This window comes from Protopterus annectens, chromosome 13.part0 (genome assembly GCF_019279795.1).
Source record: "Protopterus annectens isolate FY-2018-M chromosome 13.part0, PAN1.0, whole genome shotgun sequence".
Classification (NCBI taxonomy): domain Eukaryota; kingdom Metazoa; phylum Chordata; order Ceratodontiformes; family Protopteridae; genus Protopterus; species Protopterus annectens.
The window spans coordinates 634,070,794-634,091,868 of record NC_056747.1 but is presented as its reverse complement, the minus strand read 5'-3'; the positions used below and the strand labels follow the sequence as shown (position 1 = coordinate 634,091,868).

Here is a 21,075-nt window from a genome sequence, read left to right as displayed (position 1 = left end):
TTCAAAATCACCTCTCCCTAAATGCCAACAAATCTAAGATATTACTTTTCACTCCCATTAAATCCCTCACTATCAACAAAAACTCTTTCAAAATAATTAGCCATACCAACTCATCCATAGAAGTTGTTTCATCTGCTAAACTTCCTGGGGTTACTACTGATGAACACCGAAGATCTGATACTCATATTCAGCTAAATATTAAGAAAACACATCAAAAACTTGATATGTTGTACAGAAACTCCCACTTTCTCTTGCCATCTACAAGACAAACACTCGCCACTACCTACTTACTACCATCAATCTTGTATATTGCTCCTCTCCTAACTAACCTATCTTCCTCTATCACATCCAAACTAGAAATCTGTTACAACAAAATCTCAAAATTTGCCACTAAATCCAAATACACCTCCCACCACTGTTTATCTCTCCACCAGCTTCAGTGGCTAGAACTTCCCAACTTCCTTATCTACCTCCAACTCACTTCAGCCCACAAATTAATTTTTAAACCCACCAGTTGCCCAGCTCTAACATCTTACTAACATACCCCTCACAGAACTCAAGATCTGCCCACCAAAATCTACTTTCTGTATACAAACCAAACCGTCCCACTGGCCAACTTCTCCTATCATTTTCCCTAACAAAAAATGGAATTCTCTCCCTCCCACTTAAGAACCTCAGAAAACCTTGAACACTTCAAAACTCAGCTCCATTCCCACTTCACCCAAAATTGGAACTGCAGTTATACTCAACCCACCAAGCCTCTACCACAAGTTAATCTACCCCATATTAACCACCTAAAACAGTAGCCTCACTTTGAATATAACATTACTTAGCATTCTTTATCTTAAATGTATATATTGTAAATAGCTTTCCAACTGTCCTCCTTCACCTTTCTGGGGAAGATTCTCTCTATTGGCAATTCTTAAACTTTGATGCTATTAACTAAATCATCCTCACTTCTCATCCTGGATGAGGATGTATACACTTCTTATCCTGAATGGTGATGTATACACCCCACCTTCTCTAGCTCTTTTCTGTCTGTCTCATCTTCATACTTTTAAATAATGTACTTTCCACCTACATTCACCCCTTACAAAAGTCATTCTATAACTACATTCTAATGAATAACTACAGTCAAATGAATAACTGTTATTTTACAACCTTACTCTCATCATCTACCTCCTCAGTGCAACTAATTATCTGTTTCAACTTGTCCCAATCCTAATACAATTGTATGTATGAATATAACATACAAATGTATGTATGCAATACATGTTGCCATTTTCTGTCTGTACCCTAATATGTTTTACTATGTAATATAACTTTTTGCTTATTGTCACTGTGTACTATAGATATGTAATAATACTTTATTGCTTATTGTTACTGTGTTTTTGGAACTTTTCTCCCCAGGCCTACACTGAAAACGGGCTCCCTGACCCCAGTGGACCTCCCCAGTCATCAAACTGGAATAAATAAATAATAAATAAATAAATGGAATATAATGCCCCTTTTGGTATGTAACTCTCCAACCACTTATCACAACTGAAATGACCACAACTATTTCGTACTAAAAAAACAAGGTTCTAAATCATAAAAACTAAGGAAACCACCTCAAAGCCTTGTTCCGCTTCTCAGTGTCACACAGGCTACTGAATGACAAGTTCTATATTGCATATATAGCTTCAACAGACCCTGATCTGTCAGACCTATTACACATCTGGAAGTCTAATGGTATCAGAAACACTCATCCAAGGGGACATCAATCTCTTTTGCAAGATCAACAGAACATGCTGGAAGAATGGGTTTATATCACAGGGAATTGTACTTCTATGCAACAGTTTTTTACTCCACATAAAGCAAAGTACTTCTCTTAACTCTATTCAAACTTAATCTGGATGAATGGATGGGTAACCACAAATTCATGCTTGGTTAAGCACACCTCTCTCTCATGGCTAGGGGAACATGTAAATCTCCCAATAAATCCCTGTTCTGCCCATCTCTTTAGTATTCATATGCAAAATATTAAGGGTCAAAAACTACCATGGGTATGTACAGCTAAGCTTTTTATAGTCTCACACATCAAAAGTCTAATAAGTACCTACATTCATACCATTCACTAGAACTACTCTTTCTCATCCTTTTAAAAAGGACAGAAAAATAATGGTGTACTTTCTAGATCAACAAAATGCCAAATAAAATATAAAAATGATGCTCCACCACAACTTCCAGCCCTTGTCATCGGTAACTAACTCCGACATATAACGGTCTGCATGATTAACAGGCTACCCTATCTGTACCCTGTCAAGGAGAAATGACTCCTCCCTAAGAATGCCGGATTAATGGTTGAATTTCTCATGTGGGATACATAAGCATGGTATCCATCCAGTATTTGTTCCTTGTCATAGCAGACTTGATGTTGTGACCTTTGTCCACTTGGACACTTTTCCAAGATCTGGTTCAAGCAAGAAAACATTGTACATCACATGACTGCAAGTGGCAGCAGTGAATAACTTGTAACTTACTCTCTAGTGGTTGGAAAGCTGGCTTAAGCATTTTATACACCTTATCCTGGGAAAATCTTTGTCAAACCTTCATTCATCACTAAACCCCAAGTAGCAGCATAATATCTCTGTACTGTGACAATACACACTGCTTTATTTTATAAAGACATGAATGCAGGTTATCAAATTATGCACAGATAGAGCAGTAGTACTAATTCACCACATTCTGAAATCAACCACAGTTTCAAAATAGAACTAGCTTATGATATGCTTGTAGTAGGAATGTTATTTGCAGTTAGCAGAGTAGTAAGCATTTCATCAGTTTTAAAAAGGGGGGAAATGATGCAATAAACAAAATAACAGCACATCATACTAATGTGTTTGAAAATAACATGAAATATCCAAGCATTCAGCAGTCTAATGTGTAGGTACCGTATTCACTGTAAAGTAAATAGCAGGAAGAGACGATAAGAATTGCAGGTTAAATTTTTAAGGGATAAAGCATTTTAAAGTCTCATTGCACATAATGTGTTTTGTTAATGTTCTCTTTTACAGCATATTCATTTCCATCCTAGGTTTTATGACTTTTGTTACAAAGCCTATAGTTTACAGAGCACTATAGCTGCTTGATGACAGAATGACAGAGAGTTCCTAGCAAACGAATCAGACATGGGATGCATTATGCAATGTGCTTTAGAATGCTATTTTGACCCATCACACAGGATTTAAGTGAGGTTTGGTATACTGACATCATTAAAGCTGTTCCATCTCCATGGCTACAGCACTGCTCCGCCATTAAAAGCAGTTCAGCCACCACCAGTATGAGCACAGAAGCAATTGTTAAACTAAAATCAAGGCAAACATGATTCACTGCACGGCTGTAATCCAAGATCAACTCATTTAAACAATGCATTTTCTTCTAATCTTTGCAGGAGTATAATACAAACAACTTAATGAAGTGTGATGTGATCTTGCTACTTTGAAGGTTAAAGCATCAATGCAAGGGAACACACTGGATCATTACTCTTTCCCAGGCAGTGTGCTTTGTACAATCTGGTACCATCATAGGATTAATGCCTCCCTGATACAAGAAACATTCATGATGCTGCTGTGAAATCAACAAATGAAATACAAACAAACAGTGGTAATACTCAACTTCCACATTACCCACAACATGGGACATGTAAAAATGCATCACTGTAATACATTAGTAGGAACTCAGCATTTGAAATAATGAATCTCTAACATGCACTGACACATCCCCAGCACACCCAATTATACATTTCCTTGAAAGGAAATTAAAAACACAACATAAAAATGAAACACAATGAAATGTTCTATAAAAACACAATGAAATGTACTATAAAAACATAAAAGTAGGTGGTTCCTCACCCAGTGTGCAGAGAAGTAGACTCCAACATAGGATCCTTCTAGAATGCTACTGTCTTGTAACTGGCCATTGCTTTGGAGAAGACTTCCTGCAATTACCTCATAGAAGGGTATGGGGCCCCAGGGAAACTCCAGACCTGATGCAATAAAGAAACAGAAAAAATAAATAAATAAAAACTGTAATTTCAGTGCTAGAGCATAAAGCTCATCACCAATCTTCAAAGACTATGCTGTAAATTTAGAAGTTATGTACTTACAATAACTTGGCATCTGTGTTGTCCAGCTTCATTCTTCCTCATTACTGGGTCTAAGATCAGATCGTTGGATCCAACTTGGCCGCATACACAAGACTTCAGGTCCAATTTTCGAACTCCTCCCTCTACCATAATGCTGTATTCTGTCTCCAGCTCCTCAGATCAAGTTTGTTGCCTAAATGCTCACTTGTTATAGAGACAGAACAGATATGAGAAAAAGGCTCGAGGCTAAAACCAGGAGCTTAAATGTTCCAATATCATCTGACAGATGCTTCTAGGAGTGACAAGGCCTGGGGATGGCTGGGAGGGAAGGTGAGGAAGAATGAAAATGGGCAATACAGATGCCAAGTTATGGTAAGTACACATATTCTAAATCTAATGTTGTCCTTTTCATTCTTCCTCACGAATGGGTCAGAGTACCCAGCTACGTAATTCTCGGGGGCCCTTACGGAAGGGTATGCTGGAGCACTGTCAAACCAAAGGAAGCTCTGCTTCTGGAGACTGTCTAATTTGCAATGTGTAACAAAGGTATGAGTCTTTGACCAAGTGGCTGCAGTGCAGATGCCGTCAATGAAGTTCTTGAGAAAAAAGCAGATGAAGTAGCCATAGATCTAGTGGAATGAGCTCTAGGAGGGTGAGGCAATTCCAAACTTTTTTTGAGAATAAATACACGAGATATAATCAGTAATCCATTTGGCCAGAGTAATTCTGGAAACTGTCTGACCCAAGCGGTTAGGGAAAAAGGATACAAACAGCTGATCAGACTTCCTGTACTGTTTTGTTCTGTGAAGATAAAAATGTAATTGTCTGTGAATGTCAAAAAGGTGAAGCATATATTCACTCTTATTTCTAAAGTTTGGAAAGAAAACTGGTAATTGTATGGATAGGTTAATATTAGTCTCTGTAGCCACTTCAGGCAGAAGGGAAGGGTTGGTCCGTAGAGACACCCTATCCTTATGAAAAATAATGTAAGGAGTTCTAGCCAATAGGGCCTGAAGCTCAGAAATTCTTTTTTCTGAAGTGATAACTACTAAAAAAATCATTTTCCAAGAAAGAAACTTCATATTGCATTTGTCCGCTGGTTCAAAGGGATTCTGAGTTATCTCCTGAAGGGCCACACTTATATTCCAAGGAGGAGAGGGATCTTTTATCAGAGGTCTAAGGAGAAAAACTCCCTTTATGAAAGCTTTACATAAATTAGAAGATGCCAGACAGAATAATTAATTTCCAGCGAGGAAGTTGGAAATGGCTGCCAATTGAAGTTTAACAGTAGAAAAGCTATCCCTTCCTTGAAAAGAGTAGTGAGAAAAAAAAGAATGGCTGAAGTAAGTACTTGAAAAGGGGTCAATATTCTGATCAGAAGCCCAAATAGAAAATCTTTTCCATTTGCTTTTTTAGACTTTCTTAGTGGAGGCCTTCTGGGAAGCCAAAATAATGTTACAAACTGGAGAAGCAAGCGTGGATTGTCTATCACTAGAAGTACAGAAACCATGTGGACAGCTTGAGGCCATGAAGACTGAGATGCTGGGCCCCTGATGGATGAGATAAAAGATCCTGAGTGGGTTCCAGTATCCGTGGAGGATATTTCAAGTGAGACCAGAGGAAGGGGAACCATACCTTTCGAGGCAGAAGGGAGCAATGAGGATGACTTGGCTCTTTACCCTGCTTGCCTTCTGTAAGAACTTCAGGATCAGAGGAAGAGGAGGGTGGGCACAGAGGAGTCCCGAGGGCCAATTGTGAATCAGAACATCCCTCGGTGACTCCCTCAGAGGGAGGATCAGAGCAAAGTACTTGCTGCACTTGTTGGTAAGAGGTGAAGCAAGCAGGTTACACTAAGGCTGGCCCCAGCGGCTGAAGACCATATTCGTTACTGACTGATTGAAGGACCACTCAAGGAATTAGAATGGACCTGCTAAGTCGTCTGCCAGTGTGTTAGTTTTCCCTGGTATATGCATTGCCATGAGAAAGCGGTCTGAAGAGATTGCCCATTCCTAGACCCTCACGGCCTCTCTGCACAGAGGGTAGGAACGGGTTCCTCCTTGTTTGCTGATGTACCCAACTACTGACACATTGTCTGTGTGGACTGCAATAGTCCCTAGAGGGAGAACGTCCTTAAAGGCTTGCAATGCTAGGACTCCTCTCATCTCTAGGACATTAATATGCAACTTGGAACATCTTTCCCAGAAATTGCCCCCCACACCCCAGTTGGGAAACATCCATGGTCACTGTGATGATTGGGGGGAGGAAGGAAGAATGGCCTGCCCACAAACAGGTCGTTGGACAGGATCCACCTGTGAACATGATGTTTGCAGATTGGAGAGTGTCTCACAGGAAATGATAAAAGCTGGTAAAAAATGGACCACTGTACCGCCAAGGTCCACTTAAGTATTCGCATAAAGAATCTTGTTGGAGGAACTAGAAACATGGCAGCTGACATCGACCCAAGAGCTTATAGCACTTGTTTTGCTGGAGAACATGGATGAGACACAGTATGACCCACAGCTGATTTCTCAATGATGTGATGCGACAAAGAGGTAAGGATGCCACTTGTGTCATAGTATTCTGTTGAGTTCCTATAAATTCCAGAGTCTGTATGGGAAGTAGGTTGGATTTGGCATGGTTTACTGAGATGCCTAAGGTGCTGGAGATCTGGAGTAAGTAATCTCTGGCTTGTAGAAGTTGATGCTTGGATGGGGTGGTGAGTGTCAAGTGAGCTGTCATGACTTCCATGCATTTGGTGAACACCCTGGGGGCTGTGGTGAACCCCAAAGGCAGTGCTCTAATCTGTAAATGAATGCCTACCAGCTGAAAGTGCAGATGTCTCCTGGAGTGCCTGTCTATTTTGATGTGATAGTATGCATCCTGGATATGTATAAAGCACATCTAATCATTCTTGTGCAGAAGAGGCAGGATGGACTGAACCGTAACCATTCAGAACTTTGACTTCTTTACATACTGCTCCAAATTGCTTAGATCCAAAATAAGGCTCAGGTCCCCTATTTTCTTTGGCAATAAAAAGAAGTGGGAGTAAGTTCCAAATCCTGTTTTGGTGGGACATCCTGGATGACTCTTTTTTGTAGCAGCTTTTTTTATTTCTTGAGCTGCATATTCCCCCTGACTGGTTGGAATGTCGGGGAGTTTCTTTCTTTGGACAGGAGGGTTTAAGATGTTCAGGCCCCAGGCAGTAAATGCACTTCTTGTGGGCATCAGAACTGGGGATTTTATGCTCACAAGAAGTGCAATTCTTGAAACTGGTGGGTTTCTCCGACATTTCAGAAACAGAGAAACAGTAAGCCTCAACTGTAATAACTATAATTACTATACTAGAGGTTAATAAAGCATGAGCTATACACTAAGCCACATACTACTTTATATATATCTACATCTATCTGTATCTATACATATATATGTATACACATAAATATAGATACATAGATAAAGATATAGAAATGAGAAGGAAGAAAAAGTCCCAAGAAAGGCACAAAGGGAGCAAGAATAATGGAAGGAATACAGAAAGGAAAAGTCCTAATGCCTGCGATAACTGGAGGCAGGAAAAAAGAAAAAACTTAACTATGAGCAAAAAATTTGTCAAAAACTTTACAAGAAAATTTTCCAAAAAAAGATTTCTCTGACAGCTCGAGAACAATCAGTCTTCTTGTCATGATTGTGGCAAACAAGATCTGAGGAGATGGAGACAGAATAGTGCATTGCGGGTAGAGAGAGGAACCCAAGAATTGGATACAAATTCTTGTGTATGCAGCAGAGTTGGATCAGAGGATCGGATCCTAGACCCATTCATGAGGAAGAATGAAAAGGACAACATCAGATCTTCTAGCTTCTTGAAGAATATATTATACAGAGATCAAGACAGTAACATGCTTAAAGAGATGCTGGTGGTTACAAAGGAAAGCACAAACCTAAGAAAGGCATTTTGAGGCCTTTAACTGCCCTATTTCTTCATTGTCATTTGTAGTTCTATTTCCTTTAAAGTATGGTTTATCTCCTTAGCCTAATCTCATAGAATATCTTATCTTTTTTGAGTCTTTCGACTTCCTGGTTAGGGGTCGCCAGAGCGGTGCGAAGTATGCAAATTGTTTTAGCTGTTATCCTTTCAGCTTCCTCAACCTTTCCAGTACCCTTTCAAAATGGTACTTACATATGATCTATGCACTATGACTTTCCACTCCCCCCTGTTCTGCAGTGCATTTCCCTGCTTCTGCATACAAGCTCCTTGCCAGGTTCTTATGCCACTAAGATCATCAGATGAACTTCCAAGTGTACCTTCCCTATTTAGTGGTTACTATATTGCCACACAATCTCTGATGATATGACTCTTAACTGTGACCCGTGTTACTCTACGTTACTCTACATTTTTGATACATTAATACATTCCTTGACCAATCTTTCATATTTTAAATCCTTTCTTATTCTTTACATTTCTTGAAGTGTTTCACAGTTTAATACATTTAATAAGAAGCTTATTTCCCTTCCACTATGTTACTGGTATCCCTGTGCTGATCTGTGGCATGTTGGTCACACAATATATCCTGGGGCAAACTAAACAACTGCTTGTAGAGTATTAGTCCAGTGACACAACCAGGATAACGGAAAGGCTGAAAATAAACCACAGTTGTACGACTACTACTTGTACCTAAATAGTAACTACTTTCCTGCAGTAGGAAAAGTACAGTTTTGTACCTACCATAAATGTAGATGTTCGAAGATCCACATTGCTGCAGTCCTTACATATGGGTACTTCGCTGTCCTCGGTCGGCCCGAATACCAAAGTATTAGTCTGACGTCGGTCATGGGCGCTCAGATCTGACATCAGAGCATCAGGGTATTAAAGCGCATGACCGACGTCATATCCTCAGTCTTTTCTTGCCCCAGATGTCAGAAGGCCCTAAAAGGAAAGGCCACAGCCAAAAATAGAATACTTCCCAAAAGGCATGTACAAATAACAGCTACCTCCCAAAACATACAACCATTCCAAACTACAGAGGGGAAGGAGGGAGGGTAAATTGGACTGCAGCAATGTGGATCTTCGAACATCTACATTTATGGTAGGTACAAAACTGTACTATGTTCTTCATCTCACATTGCTGCAGTCCTTACATATGGGTAGAATCCCAAAGCAGAGGTAAAGGGAGGCTGGCAAAATCATAAAGCATTGGGAGCTGCCAGAATGCCCTGTAAGATTGCAGTGGCAAATCCAGCCCTAGATTTGGAATAAAGAGGAAGGTGGTAATGTTTAGAAAAAGTATGCACTGAACTCCAAGTAGCTGCTTCCAAAATGTCTTTAGTAGCTACTCCCCTTAAAAAAGCTGTAGAAGTGGCAGTAGCCCTAGTGGAGTGAGGTCTGATTCCAGCCGGAATCTCCTTACCATGATGAGAATAACAAAAAGCAATACAAAAGCCAATCCACTTAGAAATAGTTTGTTTTGAAACCGGTTTCCCCTGAGAACCCAAAGCAAAAGAAACAAACAACTGCTGAGACTGTCTGAACCCTTTAGTCCTGCTCAAATAATAACTTAACTGCCTGTGAATATCCAAAGTGTGCAAAATTTTCTCCCCTTTATTTTGGGGATCCGCATAAAAAGTAGGCAAATGAATTGATTGGTTCAGGGCCACATTTGAAACCACTTTAGGCATAAAAGTAGGATTAGTACGCAGAGATACCCTATCCTTATGAAAAATTAGGAAGGGTTCAACTGCCATAAGAGCCTGTAATTCAGAAACCCTCCTAGCAGACGTAATGGCCAACAAAAAAGCAGTCTTCCAAGACAAAAACTTTAACTCAGCAGTAGCTGCAGGTTCAAAAGGAGGTAACGTAAGTTTTTCCAACACAAAATTGAGATCCCAGGCAGGAGTAGGAGCTCTCTGGGGTCTTATGTTCTTTGCCCCTCTAAGAAATTGCTTAAACAAAGGATGAGAGAATAATGGAGGGTCACAGTCATAGTGAGCAGAAATGGCTGCAGCATGAACTTTATAGAGGAGAAAGACAAACCCTTGTCTAATAATTCTGTAAGATATTGAAGAGAAACACTTAAATCAGGCCTGGAAACATCAAAGCCCTTTGTTTTGCTCCAAATTAAAAATCTCCTCCATTTATCAGCATAAACTTTCCTTGTACTAGGCCTTCTGGCCTCCAAAATAACATTCAAAACTTGTTGTGGAAGCTGCGACCCTCCAGGTTCTAGAACAGAATATGCCAGGCTGTTAGATGCAGGGACTGAATCCTGACATTGAGGAAATGATTGCCCTCCTGTGACAAAAGGTGCGGAATCGAAGGCAAAGGCCATGGAGGCTCCCATACTAAACTCCTCAGCAGAGGGTGCCAGTGCTGTCGAGGCCAATCTGGAGCTATTAGTATCATGGAGGGCTTGTCTTGTCTGACCTTCAAGAGTACCTTGGGGAGGAGAGGCAGAGGTGGAAAGGCATAGACGTGAAGATTGCTCCAACTGAATGATAGAGCATCCACTTTCCAAGCTGTGGGATGAAACATTTTTGTGCAAAACTTTGGCAACTGGAAATTTAGTGGAGAAGCGAACAGATCTATGTCTGGAGTTCCCCATATCACTGTCAATTTTCGAAATACATGAGGATCCAATTTCCACTCGTGGGGATCCACTATCTGTCTGCTCAAAACATCTGCTAAGGAGTTCTGTGCTCCTGGTAGAAACCTTGCCTGAAGATTGAGGTGTAAACTGAGAGCAGTCTCCCACAAAATCATTGCTTGCCTGCAAAGTGGGTACGAATGGGTTCCCCCTTGCTTGTTGATGTACCACATGACAGTTGTGTTGTCTGTTAGAATCAACACTTGCCCTGGGTGAAGTAAATCCTTGAAAGCCATTAATGCAAATTGGACTGCTAACATCTCCTTCAAGTTGATATGTAAATGTTGAAGTCTGGCAGGCCACGTGTCTTGCACCCATTTTCCATTGAGGTGTGCTCCCCAAGCCTTGTCCGAGGCATCTGTCGTTAAAATCTGACTCACCTCTGGTCGGGTCACAGAGAGTCCCTTGTTTAGGTGACATTCCTGAGCCCACCACAAAAATTCCTTTTGAATGCAAGGTATTATTTGAATGACAGTGTCCAGATCATGGCAGTGTTGTGTCCATACATTTTTGAGATACCATTGTAGCTTCCTCATATGCAGTTTGGCATTGGGAAGCACCAGAATACAAGATGCCATGAACCCCAAGGCTTGAAGGACTGTCCTTGCAGTCAGCCTGGACCGTAGAGACAATTGATGGAAGTAAAGAGTAAGGTTCTTTTGCTTGTCCGGGGTCAAAAAGGCCATCTGGGAAGCTGTATTCAGTCTCACACCCAGAAAGCACATTTCCCGAGAGGGTACTAGACTGGACTTTGTTTCGTTCACAGAATACCCTAGGCACCTTAACACTGCCATCACATACTGTAGATGATGAAGAAGTTCGTACTTGTCTTGAGCAAGAATCAGGCAATCGTCCAAATAAGGATAAATCTGTATTCCTCTTAACCTGAAGAAGGCTATCACTGGAGCCAGAACCTTTGTGAACACCCTGGGCAGTAGATAAGCCAAAGGGCAATGCAGAGAACTGATAATGTAAAGTCCCAGCCCGAAAACGCAGGTACCTCCTGCAACTGGGCCTGATAGGAACATGAAGATAAGCCTCTTTGAGATCCAGAGTTACCATCCAGTGATCTTTGCCCAACAGAGGTAGAAGTTGTTGCAACGTCAACATTTTGAATTTTGGAATGTCTAGGTATGTGTTGAGAATAGATAAATCCAAAATCGGTCTCCAAGTGTTTCCTTTCTTTGGTACTAGAAACAGGCGAGAATAAAATCCTAGGCCCACCTCTGACAGAGGGACCTGCTGTATAGCCCCCATTTGAAGAAGTAAAGAAATCTGCTTGTGAGCCTCTACTCTTTGCTGAGGAGGAACGTCTGGCATGCCTTTGAAAGGAGGCAATGTATGGAAATAAAACTTGTAGCCTCGGTCTATAATGTCCAACACCCATTTGTCCTGGGTGACTAAAAGCCAGTTTTGCTTGAAGAGTGCCAACTTTCCTCCCAAAGGAGCTGCCAGACAGGAAGAATCTGGCAGCTGAAAATGCAGGTCATTGGGCCTGTTTACGAAAGGACTGGCCCCTGCCCTCACCTGTAGATTCTGCAGGGGAACTCCACGTCCTAGGCCTGAAAGTACTCTGAGCACTGCCCCTACCACGTCTAGATCTACCCCTAGACTGCGAGTCAGAAGAAGGATAAGCCCATCCCTTAGTAGGCCAATTCCTGCTAAACTTAGGAGGCTGCACCTGCAAAAAATCTTTAACAGTCTGCATAGACTTAGCCTTGTCTTCCATTTTCTTCAAGACAGATTCCATAGGAGAACCAAACAAAACTTCAGACTGTAAAGGAGCATCCAAAATTCTAGTTTTAACATGCTCTGACAAATTCTGATCCTTAAGCCAGGCGTGCCTGCGAATAACTGAACCAGTGGCAGCCACCCTGGAAGAAGCCTGTAAAGCATCGAAACCACACTGCAAAGAATGCTTACCCACCTGTTCAGAGGCATGTACCAAATCCTGTAATTCTTTACACTCTATGCCCTCTGCCAAAGCATCCACTTTAGATTTTAGTTGAGTAAGAAGAAAATTCTGATACTTCAACATATGAAACTGGCAATTCAAAGCCCTCATTGCTAAAGTGGAAGAGGTATACACTTTCTTACCCCATCTATCCAAAGCTCTAGCCTCTTTATCAATAGGAACTGGATTCTTTACAACAGAAGCCCTGACACCCTTAGGTCCCTGGCTAATAGTTTCTGGGTCAGCCCTTGGACTCTTATACAGATATTTATGAGCCTCAGGTACTCTGTAATACCTGTCTGGCTTAACTGGCAGGAGTCAGAGAGTCTGGATTAAGGGAAGCCTCGAGAAAACGTCTTGAACAACATCCAAAACAGGAGGTATAGCCAAGGGCCTATGTTGTGGTAAAACAAAAATTCCCTAAGCCTCTTTCGAATCTGAAAAATCCTGACCTTCCCATTTAAAATGTTCCCTCATGGAATGCAGGGTTTCTGAAAAGAAAATCCTCTGGAGGAGAAGCAGAAGGAGTGGAATCCTCTGCGTCTGAATCAGAATAAGGAGGAAAATCCTGAATGTCTTCAGCCGAAGACTCTGAGTAATCTGAAGCCTGCTCTAAACTTTCCACCTCTGGCTCCACCCTAGGCCTCTTATCAGGAGGGGGCATAGAACCCCTGATTAAAGAAATTAAATCTTCTGCCATTTTAAGCATGTGTTTTTTAGGCACAGAACCTGCAGAACTAGGGCTGACACCCGTGGAAGGCAAACCAGGCCTGCCTTTAGAAGGAGCCTTAGAGACAGAAGGAGAAGGCCTAACCACCTTAGGCAAGGAAGGGAGAACAGCAACCTGAGAGGCCCCCTCAGCCTGCCCTGACTCCTGAGAGGCCACATCCTGCAAAATGAAAGCCTCCCCCTGAGACTCAACTGAAACCTCGGCTGGATCCACAGATTCCACCGTAGTTTCTAAAGAGCCGGCGTCCGGAACGGACGACTCATCTTGTCTGGACTTTAAAGATTTGTCTTTGCGCTTCTTCGCGGTAGCGGGCGTCGGAGGATCTGATGGCATATTATAATTACACCGCTTACCGAAGACAAGCCTAGCGCAATCTAACCTACGTTTAATGGTGCGCTTATTAAACCTAGCACAAAAGCGACACCCGACTACGTCGTGCTCAGGTCCCAAACAAGGAATACAAAGAGAGTGGTAATCCCTATGCGGTATCTGTTTCCCACAAGAAATACAATTATTCACTTTTTCTGACATCCGGAATTAACTGAGGCAAGAAAAAACAAAAATATTCCCTAACGGGGTACTTAGCCCAACTTGGTTTCGGTCTGAAACTCAGAATACGAAAATTTCAGAACGCCGAACGGCACTTGCAACGCTGCTTCTGCATCGGACCATGCAGCAAAAAAGACTGAGGATATGATGTCGGTCATGCGCTTTAATACCCTGACGCTCTGATGTCAGATCTGAGCGCCCATGACCGACGTCAGCCTAATACTTTGGTATTCGGGCCGACCGAGGACAGCGGAGTACCCATATGTAAGGACTGCAGCAATGTGAGATGAAGAACATGTACTGTTTTAGTACCTGCTACAATTGTAGATTCCCAAATAGAATGAGTTTTGCTAGTGGAAACCTGTATACAAATGGGATTCTGCTAGACACAGACTTCCAAACTGTAAGACTTTTAGCAGTTTACATCAGTAAGGACATGTGGCTAATTTCCCATACCAAGCCATCAGCGGAACAACCAGTTATAAAGATAGCAGAACCTATGCCATCTTTTTTTTTTTTTTTTTTATGCTAAGACCTCCCCCTCCAAATAATGGGCAAACAAATGCTCTTAGATCAAGCTAAAGGTGTCCATTAAATGCAAGTCTAACCAAGGTACCATGCCTCCTTGGCATTTACTTCTCGGAGGTCAAAGCTCCTGTTAAGGGTTTATGGCTGTTTAAGTTTGCAGATGACTATAAACTTGGGACAATCATAAATTCCCAGAGGACACCAAGCTTATCCAAGAGACCTTTCCCAAACCAAACCAGTAGCTGGAGTCAAAACTATGGACCAAAACTAATTGCCAAGAAATGTACAATAGTATCTTTCAGTAACCAAGTCATCCTTTGTAACACACCCCTGAAAGCTGATCCAGTAGTTAAGAACCTGGGAAAACTATGCAGACAAACTGTTTTTTGATCACTATGTCTCCACTATTGTAAGAAAGTTCTTTTTCATCACACAACTTATTGCAAATGGTATGGCATCCAAGTCCAGGGATATGATCATTCCAGTGTATTCTGTATTTATCAGGCCAATCATAGAGTATAATCCCCCCTTCGGTATGTACCTGTCCAAACATTTGATATACAACTCGAATGCCCACAACACTTTCTAAGAAAATCAAATGGTTACAATTTGAAATGATGGGACCTGCTAGAGTGACTCCTGAAACACAAAGACCTAATGGCCGAAAAATCAGACTTACATATACCATGTTCAAAACTGCCTTTTTCCAATATATTCTCTTTTCTTCAAGGTATGGTGATCACAGAGTTGGTATATATAATTTAGGTTGAACGGAAGGGCTAGTCCCCTGCAAAAAAGAAGTTTCAAGAAGAAAAGATTTGCTTGGCATTATGAGTGCTGACCTTTCAGTTGGGTGCCAAATAAAGGACATAAATCATAAAAACCAAGCAGACCATCTCAAAGCCTTTCCCTCCTCTGAGTTATTTAAGCTATCAAAGGGTGATCTCTGCCACATGCACAGAGCCTCAACTGACCCCATCCAGTCAGATCTACTGCACGTTCACAAGTTCAATGGGAGCATAAACACCTGCTCAATAAATCTCAATCTCTTTTACAACACAAATAAAACATGTTGGAGGGACTGAGATGTGTTACAAAGAATAGCATTTATTTGGAATTGTCTTCCTCTCTATATAATACAAAGTACTTCTCTTACACTATTCAAATGCAATTTGAATGAATGGATGGGTAACTGCAAATTCACCCCTGATTTTAGCTCCCTTGTCCCTCATGGATAGCAGCAACATGTAAATGTTTTGCTCTTCTCTGGTTTATTTGCAAGTATATATAAAAGGTAAACATTTCATGGGAATGTATTACTAGGCTACTTAAGATCCTCACAGATCAAAAGGCAAGTAAGTACCTATAAACCTGTAAGGTACTAATACAGTTCTGCACACAGTAATCAAGACAATTATCTGCACAGCACAGGAAGTCAAACCAAGATGCAACACTCAAATGAAAGTCTGTCTCCAGCTAAATTGTCTAAAGGACAAGCATTCTAATTGTGCACCATGTAAGCATATGTACTACATTGCATCTATAAAGTCAAAAGATAACAAGAATTTCTGAATGTGAAACGTTGGCTTGAACAGAATCTACATGACGGATGTAGTGGCTAAAGATATGCTGACAACAAAGTGAAGAAGTAAAAGACACTGAAGAAGCAGAACTCACTCACAAGCACTTGACTATGTTCCCACAATGTCTATACTGTGGGAGCTTAATGGAGATAGTCTCTTAACAAATTGATAAGAAGGTAACCTGTACCTGAGGCTCAGAGGGATATGGTGCTGACTGTAACCCAGGTGACCTGAGTTTGATTAGTAACTCAGCCCTGGACATCAAAGGCTGGGGTGGTTTGGAAGGGTACAGCTTACTGCTGCACACCTGCCTAGGGGAGTGATCCTCTGCTGTTGTCTATGCCACTCCAGGAGTTGGTAAACTGTGGATCTGACACTTATACCACAATTGTGGGAGAGGCTTGGGTATGGTTACCCAAGTAGAGACCCTAACAGCTTCTACAAGATGTGTGCAATTGCGCCTGCTCCTGTATGTTAAGCACTGATAACTATATCAGAGATTCTGGTGCCTATGTCATCACCACCAATAAGTACGATTAGTGTTTTCTTGTTCACTTGCATCTGAAAACTATGCCTGAAAGCCTTAGTTCAGACTCCAGGCTACATTATTTATCTGAAGTGTGATGCTGGCAATCTGTAACTAAAGGCACATTTAAATATTAATATTTAAGACCCATTTTTTTTTTTAATGGCTCAATAGCCAAAACTAGTGACCTAACCTAATTACTCTGTCACTCTTAATAGCCTTCATGATGAAACAGATGACAACACAAATGTAGAAAAGAAAGGCAAACAGAAATTAGCTCGGGCATAAAATAAATATTAAATTATGCTCTTTACATATGTGACATGATTAGTGTTGGATTACAGGGAAGGAATATTGCTTTTTGAAAAGAAAAACATAGGCATTTGGGCGCAGTTCTCCTTTAACATGCTAACTGCACATTTTTAACTTTGACAGTTAATTTCCCATGATGCAAGTACTTGATATTTTATGACTATTCCTCATGAAGTAATAGTAGTGAAGTTGTTTACATCCTTTTTTGAAAGTGCTTTTGTAGAGACATGCAGCATCTCTTGTGGGTTAGAAAAGCAAAAAAAAAAATAAATACTCTACTACTTTCCTGTCCTATTCACATACCCACATGCAAACATTCCCTCAAACAATGCAACTGAGTAAATCTAAGGAGGGAAATTAATGTTATATCTGGCTGTTTTTCACATATGTAGCTCACTATACCTTAATGTAAATAAATGTAATTAATTGGTCATTCAATATCAATCAACTCAGTTAGCAGACACTTATTACACAAGAATATTTTTTAAATTATCTAACAATGATGAAAACTTTTGACTATTTCACATAGTATCAAGAGACTGAATGATTAAATGAACATAACAGCTCCATCAAAACTGCAGTATGCTAGTACATATCACCTATTTGTGAAAGTAAATTGACAAAGCAAAACTGACACTCCTTAGTGAAACACAAGGCACTTCTAAAAATACTACTCATCCAGTAATGAAAGCATGTTCTTAGTAATGCAATTGTACTAGAGTAACAATAAAGACCATGCACAGTACACTATACTGTTCATTGGTTAGCATTACTTAACACAAATACCACACATAAGAAGGAATGTGAAAACCTGGAGCATAGCATAAACATATATAGTGTTCTATCACTACACTTTTTGTAACATAACCTTTCTGAAGACACTGAAGGATTACATACTTGGGGACCGATTTAAAGATTCAGAGACAGCCCTCACATGGTGCTTTAGCATGAAGATGTGCAGTACTGCAAAGGAATATTTGTGGCCTTGGTAAATACTAATGATGTATTAAGGGGAAGAGGCATATGCTAATTAGCCACGTGCTCTACCCCAGAAAACCCAGTGTTAAGACATTTACGCAGTCATGTTATTCAGAAAATAACAAGGACGCTCATTTTAATGAGCACAGACAAAAGCTCATGTTCACCCCATGGTACAGGGACTAGCTAGGGGGTTTAATGGACAGGTAGTGTTGGGAGGTGTGTGCATGAGTGGGGCTGCATGTATGAATATGTATGAGAATGTTGAGTCTTTCTGGGAGGTCACAGTAGGAGGGATAGTGAGGAGTAGCTTGTGTGTGTGTGTGTGGTGGGTAGGTTATACTTGCACATTTCCCTTGACTAACAAGTAACTGCAACTGGTGGGAACACTAGACACAAGGGATAACTTTTTAATATTATGCCTTAACTAAGGGTTGGGGGAACACTAGCCAATGGGGAAAACTCTTTACATCATGCCCTACTGATGTTTACAAAAGATGTGGGTCAGTGGTAAAACTAGACACCACGGATATCACTGGTTCATAGATGTATACTATGCTAACAATCACTAGGACCTTAATAAGCATATTTAAGCATCCCAAATGTATCCCATAAGTTTATGCGACTTTGAGGTCATTTTAAGGGGTTTATGTCAGCAAGGGCAAGATTTACAAGTTGCTTTGTCCATTAGAGATGTGTGCTAGACCTGTCGTGTATTTATTTCCCATCCACTGGTCCAGGTTTCCCTTGAATATGGTTAGGTAAGAGCTCTGTTTCACATGGATGAGAAGCCTGTCCCGCCAACATGTCCTATTTATGTCGCAAGCAAAGTTTAAATCCTTAGATCAAGCAATTCTGATGTTATTTGTTTTCTGGATATGCGAAAGATCCATCACAGTGGGATAAAAGGATGCCCTGTATAACAGGCATAGATTGCCTATCATATAGTCAATATATGCCTATCATACAGGGCATCCTTGGATGACTGGCACAGATTGCCTCTCAACAATCTGTAGGAAACAGATTATAGAGATAAGACTTTGAAGCGATCTGCACAGGATATGCTGTTTACTCTCTGCATTTTTTTTTTTTTTTGTGAGGAACCTCTATGGACATTCCAGTTGCACGTGCCTGGTCAGGTACATACTGAAGGGGGTACTATACACAATGATGGGTCTTATTAGGGCCGAATACTGTGGAACGATGACGTCCTTAGACTTAGATGCCATGCCTCTGCTTATAAGCTGAGCAACATAGAATTATTTCCTTACTACCTTAGACACATGTTGATCAAAAATCAGGTTACTATCTACATACATACATACATACATACACAAATTGCTGACTACTAGCTCGAGTCTTAGAGGTGTGTTATCAGTGAGGTAATTTTCCTAGGGTGGCAGACTTGTGCATTTCTTGACATTAAGTGTTAAGCCGTGACTTTGGCACCAATCATTAGTCTGTGTTAGTCCTTCCAGTAGGGGATTCTATGACTGCTCCAAGTTTGCAATCATCTGCACACTTGGTCAGCCACTGGCCCTTGAAATTGGCCTCGACTTCCGAGAAGTTGATGTAAAAAAAAAAAAGAGCAGGCCCAGCACACAGCCCTGAGGGACATGGCTAGTGACCAGCCTTTTTGTAGAGGTGGCTTCCCTTATCATGACTTCCTGAGTTCTGAGAGTCACCACGTAGCATGAGGGATGGTTATGCCTACACCCAAGACTTTGTTTACAACGTCAGGAGTGTAGTACTGTATCAAATGCCTTAGCCAGGTCAAGGTAAGAAGTATGCACCATTCTTCCCTCATCCATTGCCTTGGTGACTTTCTCAAAGAAGTCTATCAGGTTTAATAGGCATGATCTGTTATTGATGAAACCAAACTGGGATGGATCCAGTGTTTGAAGGTTTTCCTTATTATTCATTTCCATTTCACTTCTTTCCATGGCTTTACATATGAGACTAACCAGACTTATGGGTCTGTAGTTCCTGGCGAACCTACATGCAGAGGAATGACTGACAGAGTTCTCTATTTGCAAAGCACAAAGTCTGTCTGGAGTCTATGGTTAAGAAGCAACTCCAGTGGTCCTAACAGGTCATGTTTCAGGCTATGTAGGAGGCATTCTGGGATATTATTAGGGCTCATCAATGCACTGCTTTTGGTCTTAGAGCACATATAGGACCTGCTCCCTAGTGATAGTTGGGGGTGGGGGGCTTGTATGATGGTATTTTCCTGGCGGCGCCTGGGAAAGGGAGTCAAATTGGAACTGAATTGTTCTGTCAGCAGACTTGTGATGTCTTCCAGCTCCATTTAAAAATCAGTTCTGCACACTGTCTGTGCTGCTTTTGAGGTTTCGTCACGGCTAAAGATTGTAGCTGTCCTTTATCTGGGAGGCAATCTCTACCCCAAATTTGACTTTAGCAGATTTCATTTGCCCTCTTAGTTGTTTGTTTAGACTGATGAGAGCATTTTTATCATGCTTAAGAGCATCATCCTGTTTAACTAGCCTTGAATTGAGTTTGTTGTTGATATAAGACAGACACTGCCACCTTGGTTCCCGGCCTACAAAGGGTGGTGCAGCAGGGGTTTACAGCAGTCTGACTTGAGTGTTGTGAGGGTAGAAAATAGAAATTATGTTCTTACCATAACGTTCCATGTTAGTTGTCTTCTTCTCGCCTTCTTCTTGCTGGATGGGTTCGGAGCCGACCTCGGCTCCGACTCGGCCACTCTAAAAGCTCGAGAGTTGGTTCCACCGGCTCGAGGCTCCCCTTATATCCCACAATGCTAGGCGAGAGTTACCTCAGATCTCGTTTGTAAGCTAACCCCAGCTTATAATAGTAACAGAATCATTCTAAAACAGAGTCCACCTCTAATAACAGGAAGAAGAAGGGTGACCTACATCCTGATCCAGGAAATATGCACAACAGCATATGTCTAAGAAAGAGGTGGTAGAAAGAGAGGTCACAATCACAACTCCTCTAGGTCTGTCCAGGCCAGGGGGAAGGAGGGTGGGACGCAAGAAGAAGGCGAGAAGAAGACAACTAACATGGAACGTTATGGTAAGAACATAACTTCTATATGTTAAGTTGTCTATCTCGCCTTCATTCTTGCTGGATGGGACCGCGTCCCTAGCACCTTGTCCCGGGTGGCCTAACG

At 41.2% G+C, this 21,075-nt stretch overlaps 1 protein-coding gene across 2 annotated transcripts in view; it reads right to left on the bottom strand.

Annotated features, from left to right (window-relative positions):
- NXN (nucleoredoxin) overlaps positions 1-21,075 on the bottom strand; it is a 1,413,319-nt gene that overhangs the window by 525,683 nt on the left and 866,561 nt on the right. For both annotated transcript variants that reach the window (XM_044054313.1, XM_044054314.1), the window contains one exon: positions 3,894-4,027. In XM_044054313.1, coding sequence (XP_043910248.1) covers positions 3,894-4,027 — 134 coding nt within the window. The remainder of the gene's footprint in view (positions 1-3,893; positions 4,028-21,075) is intronic.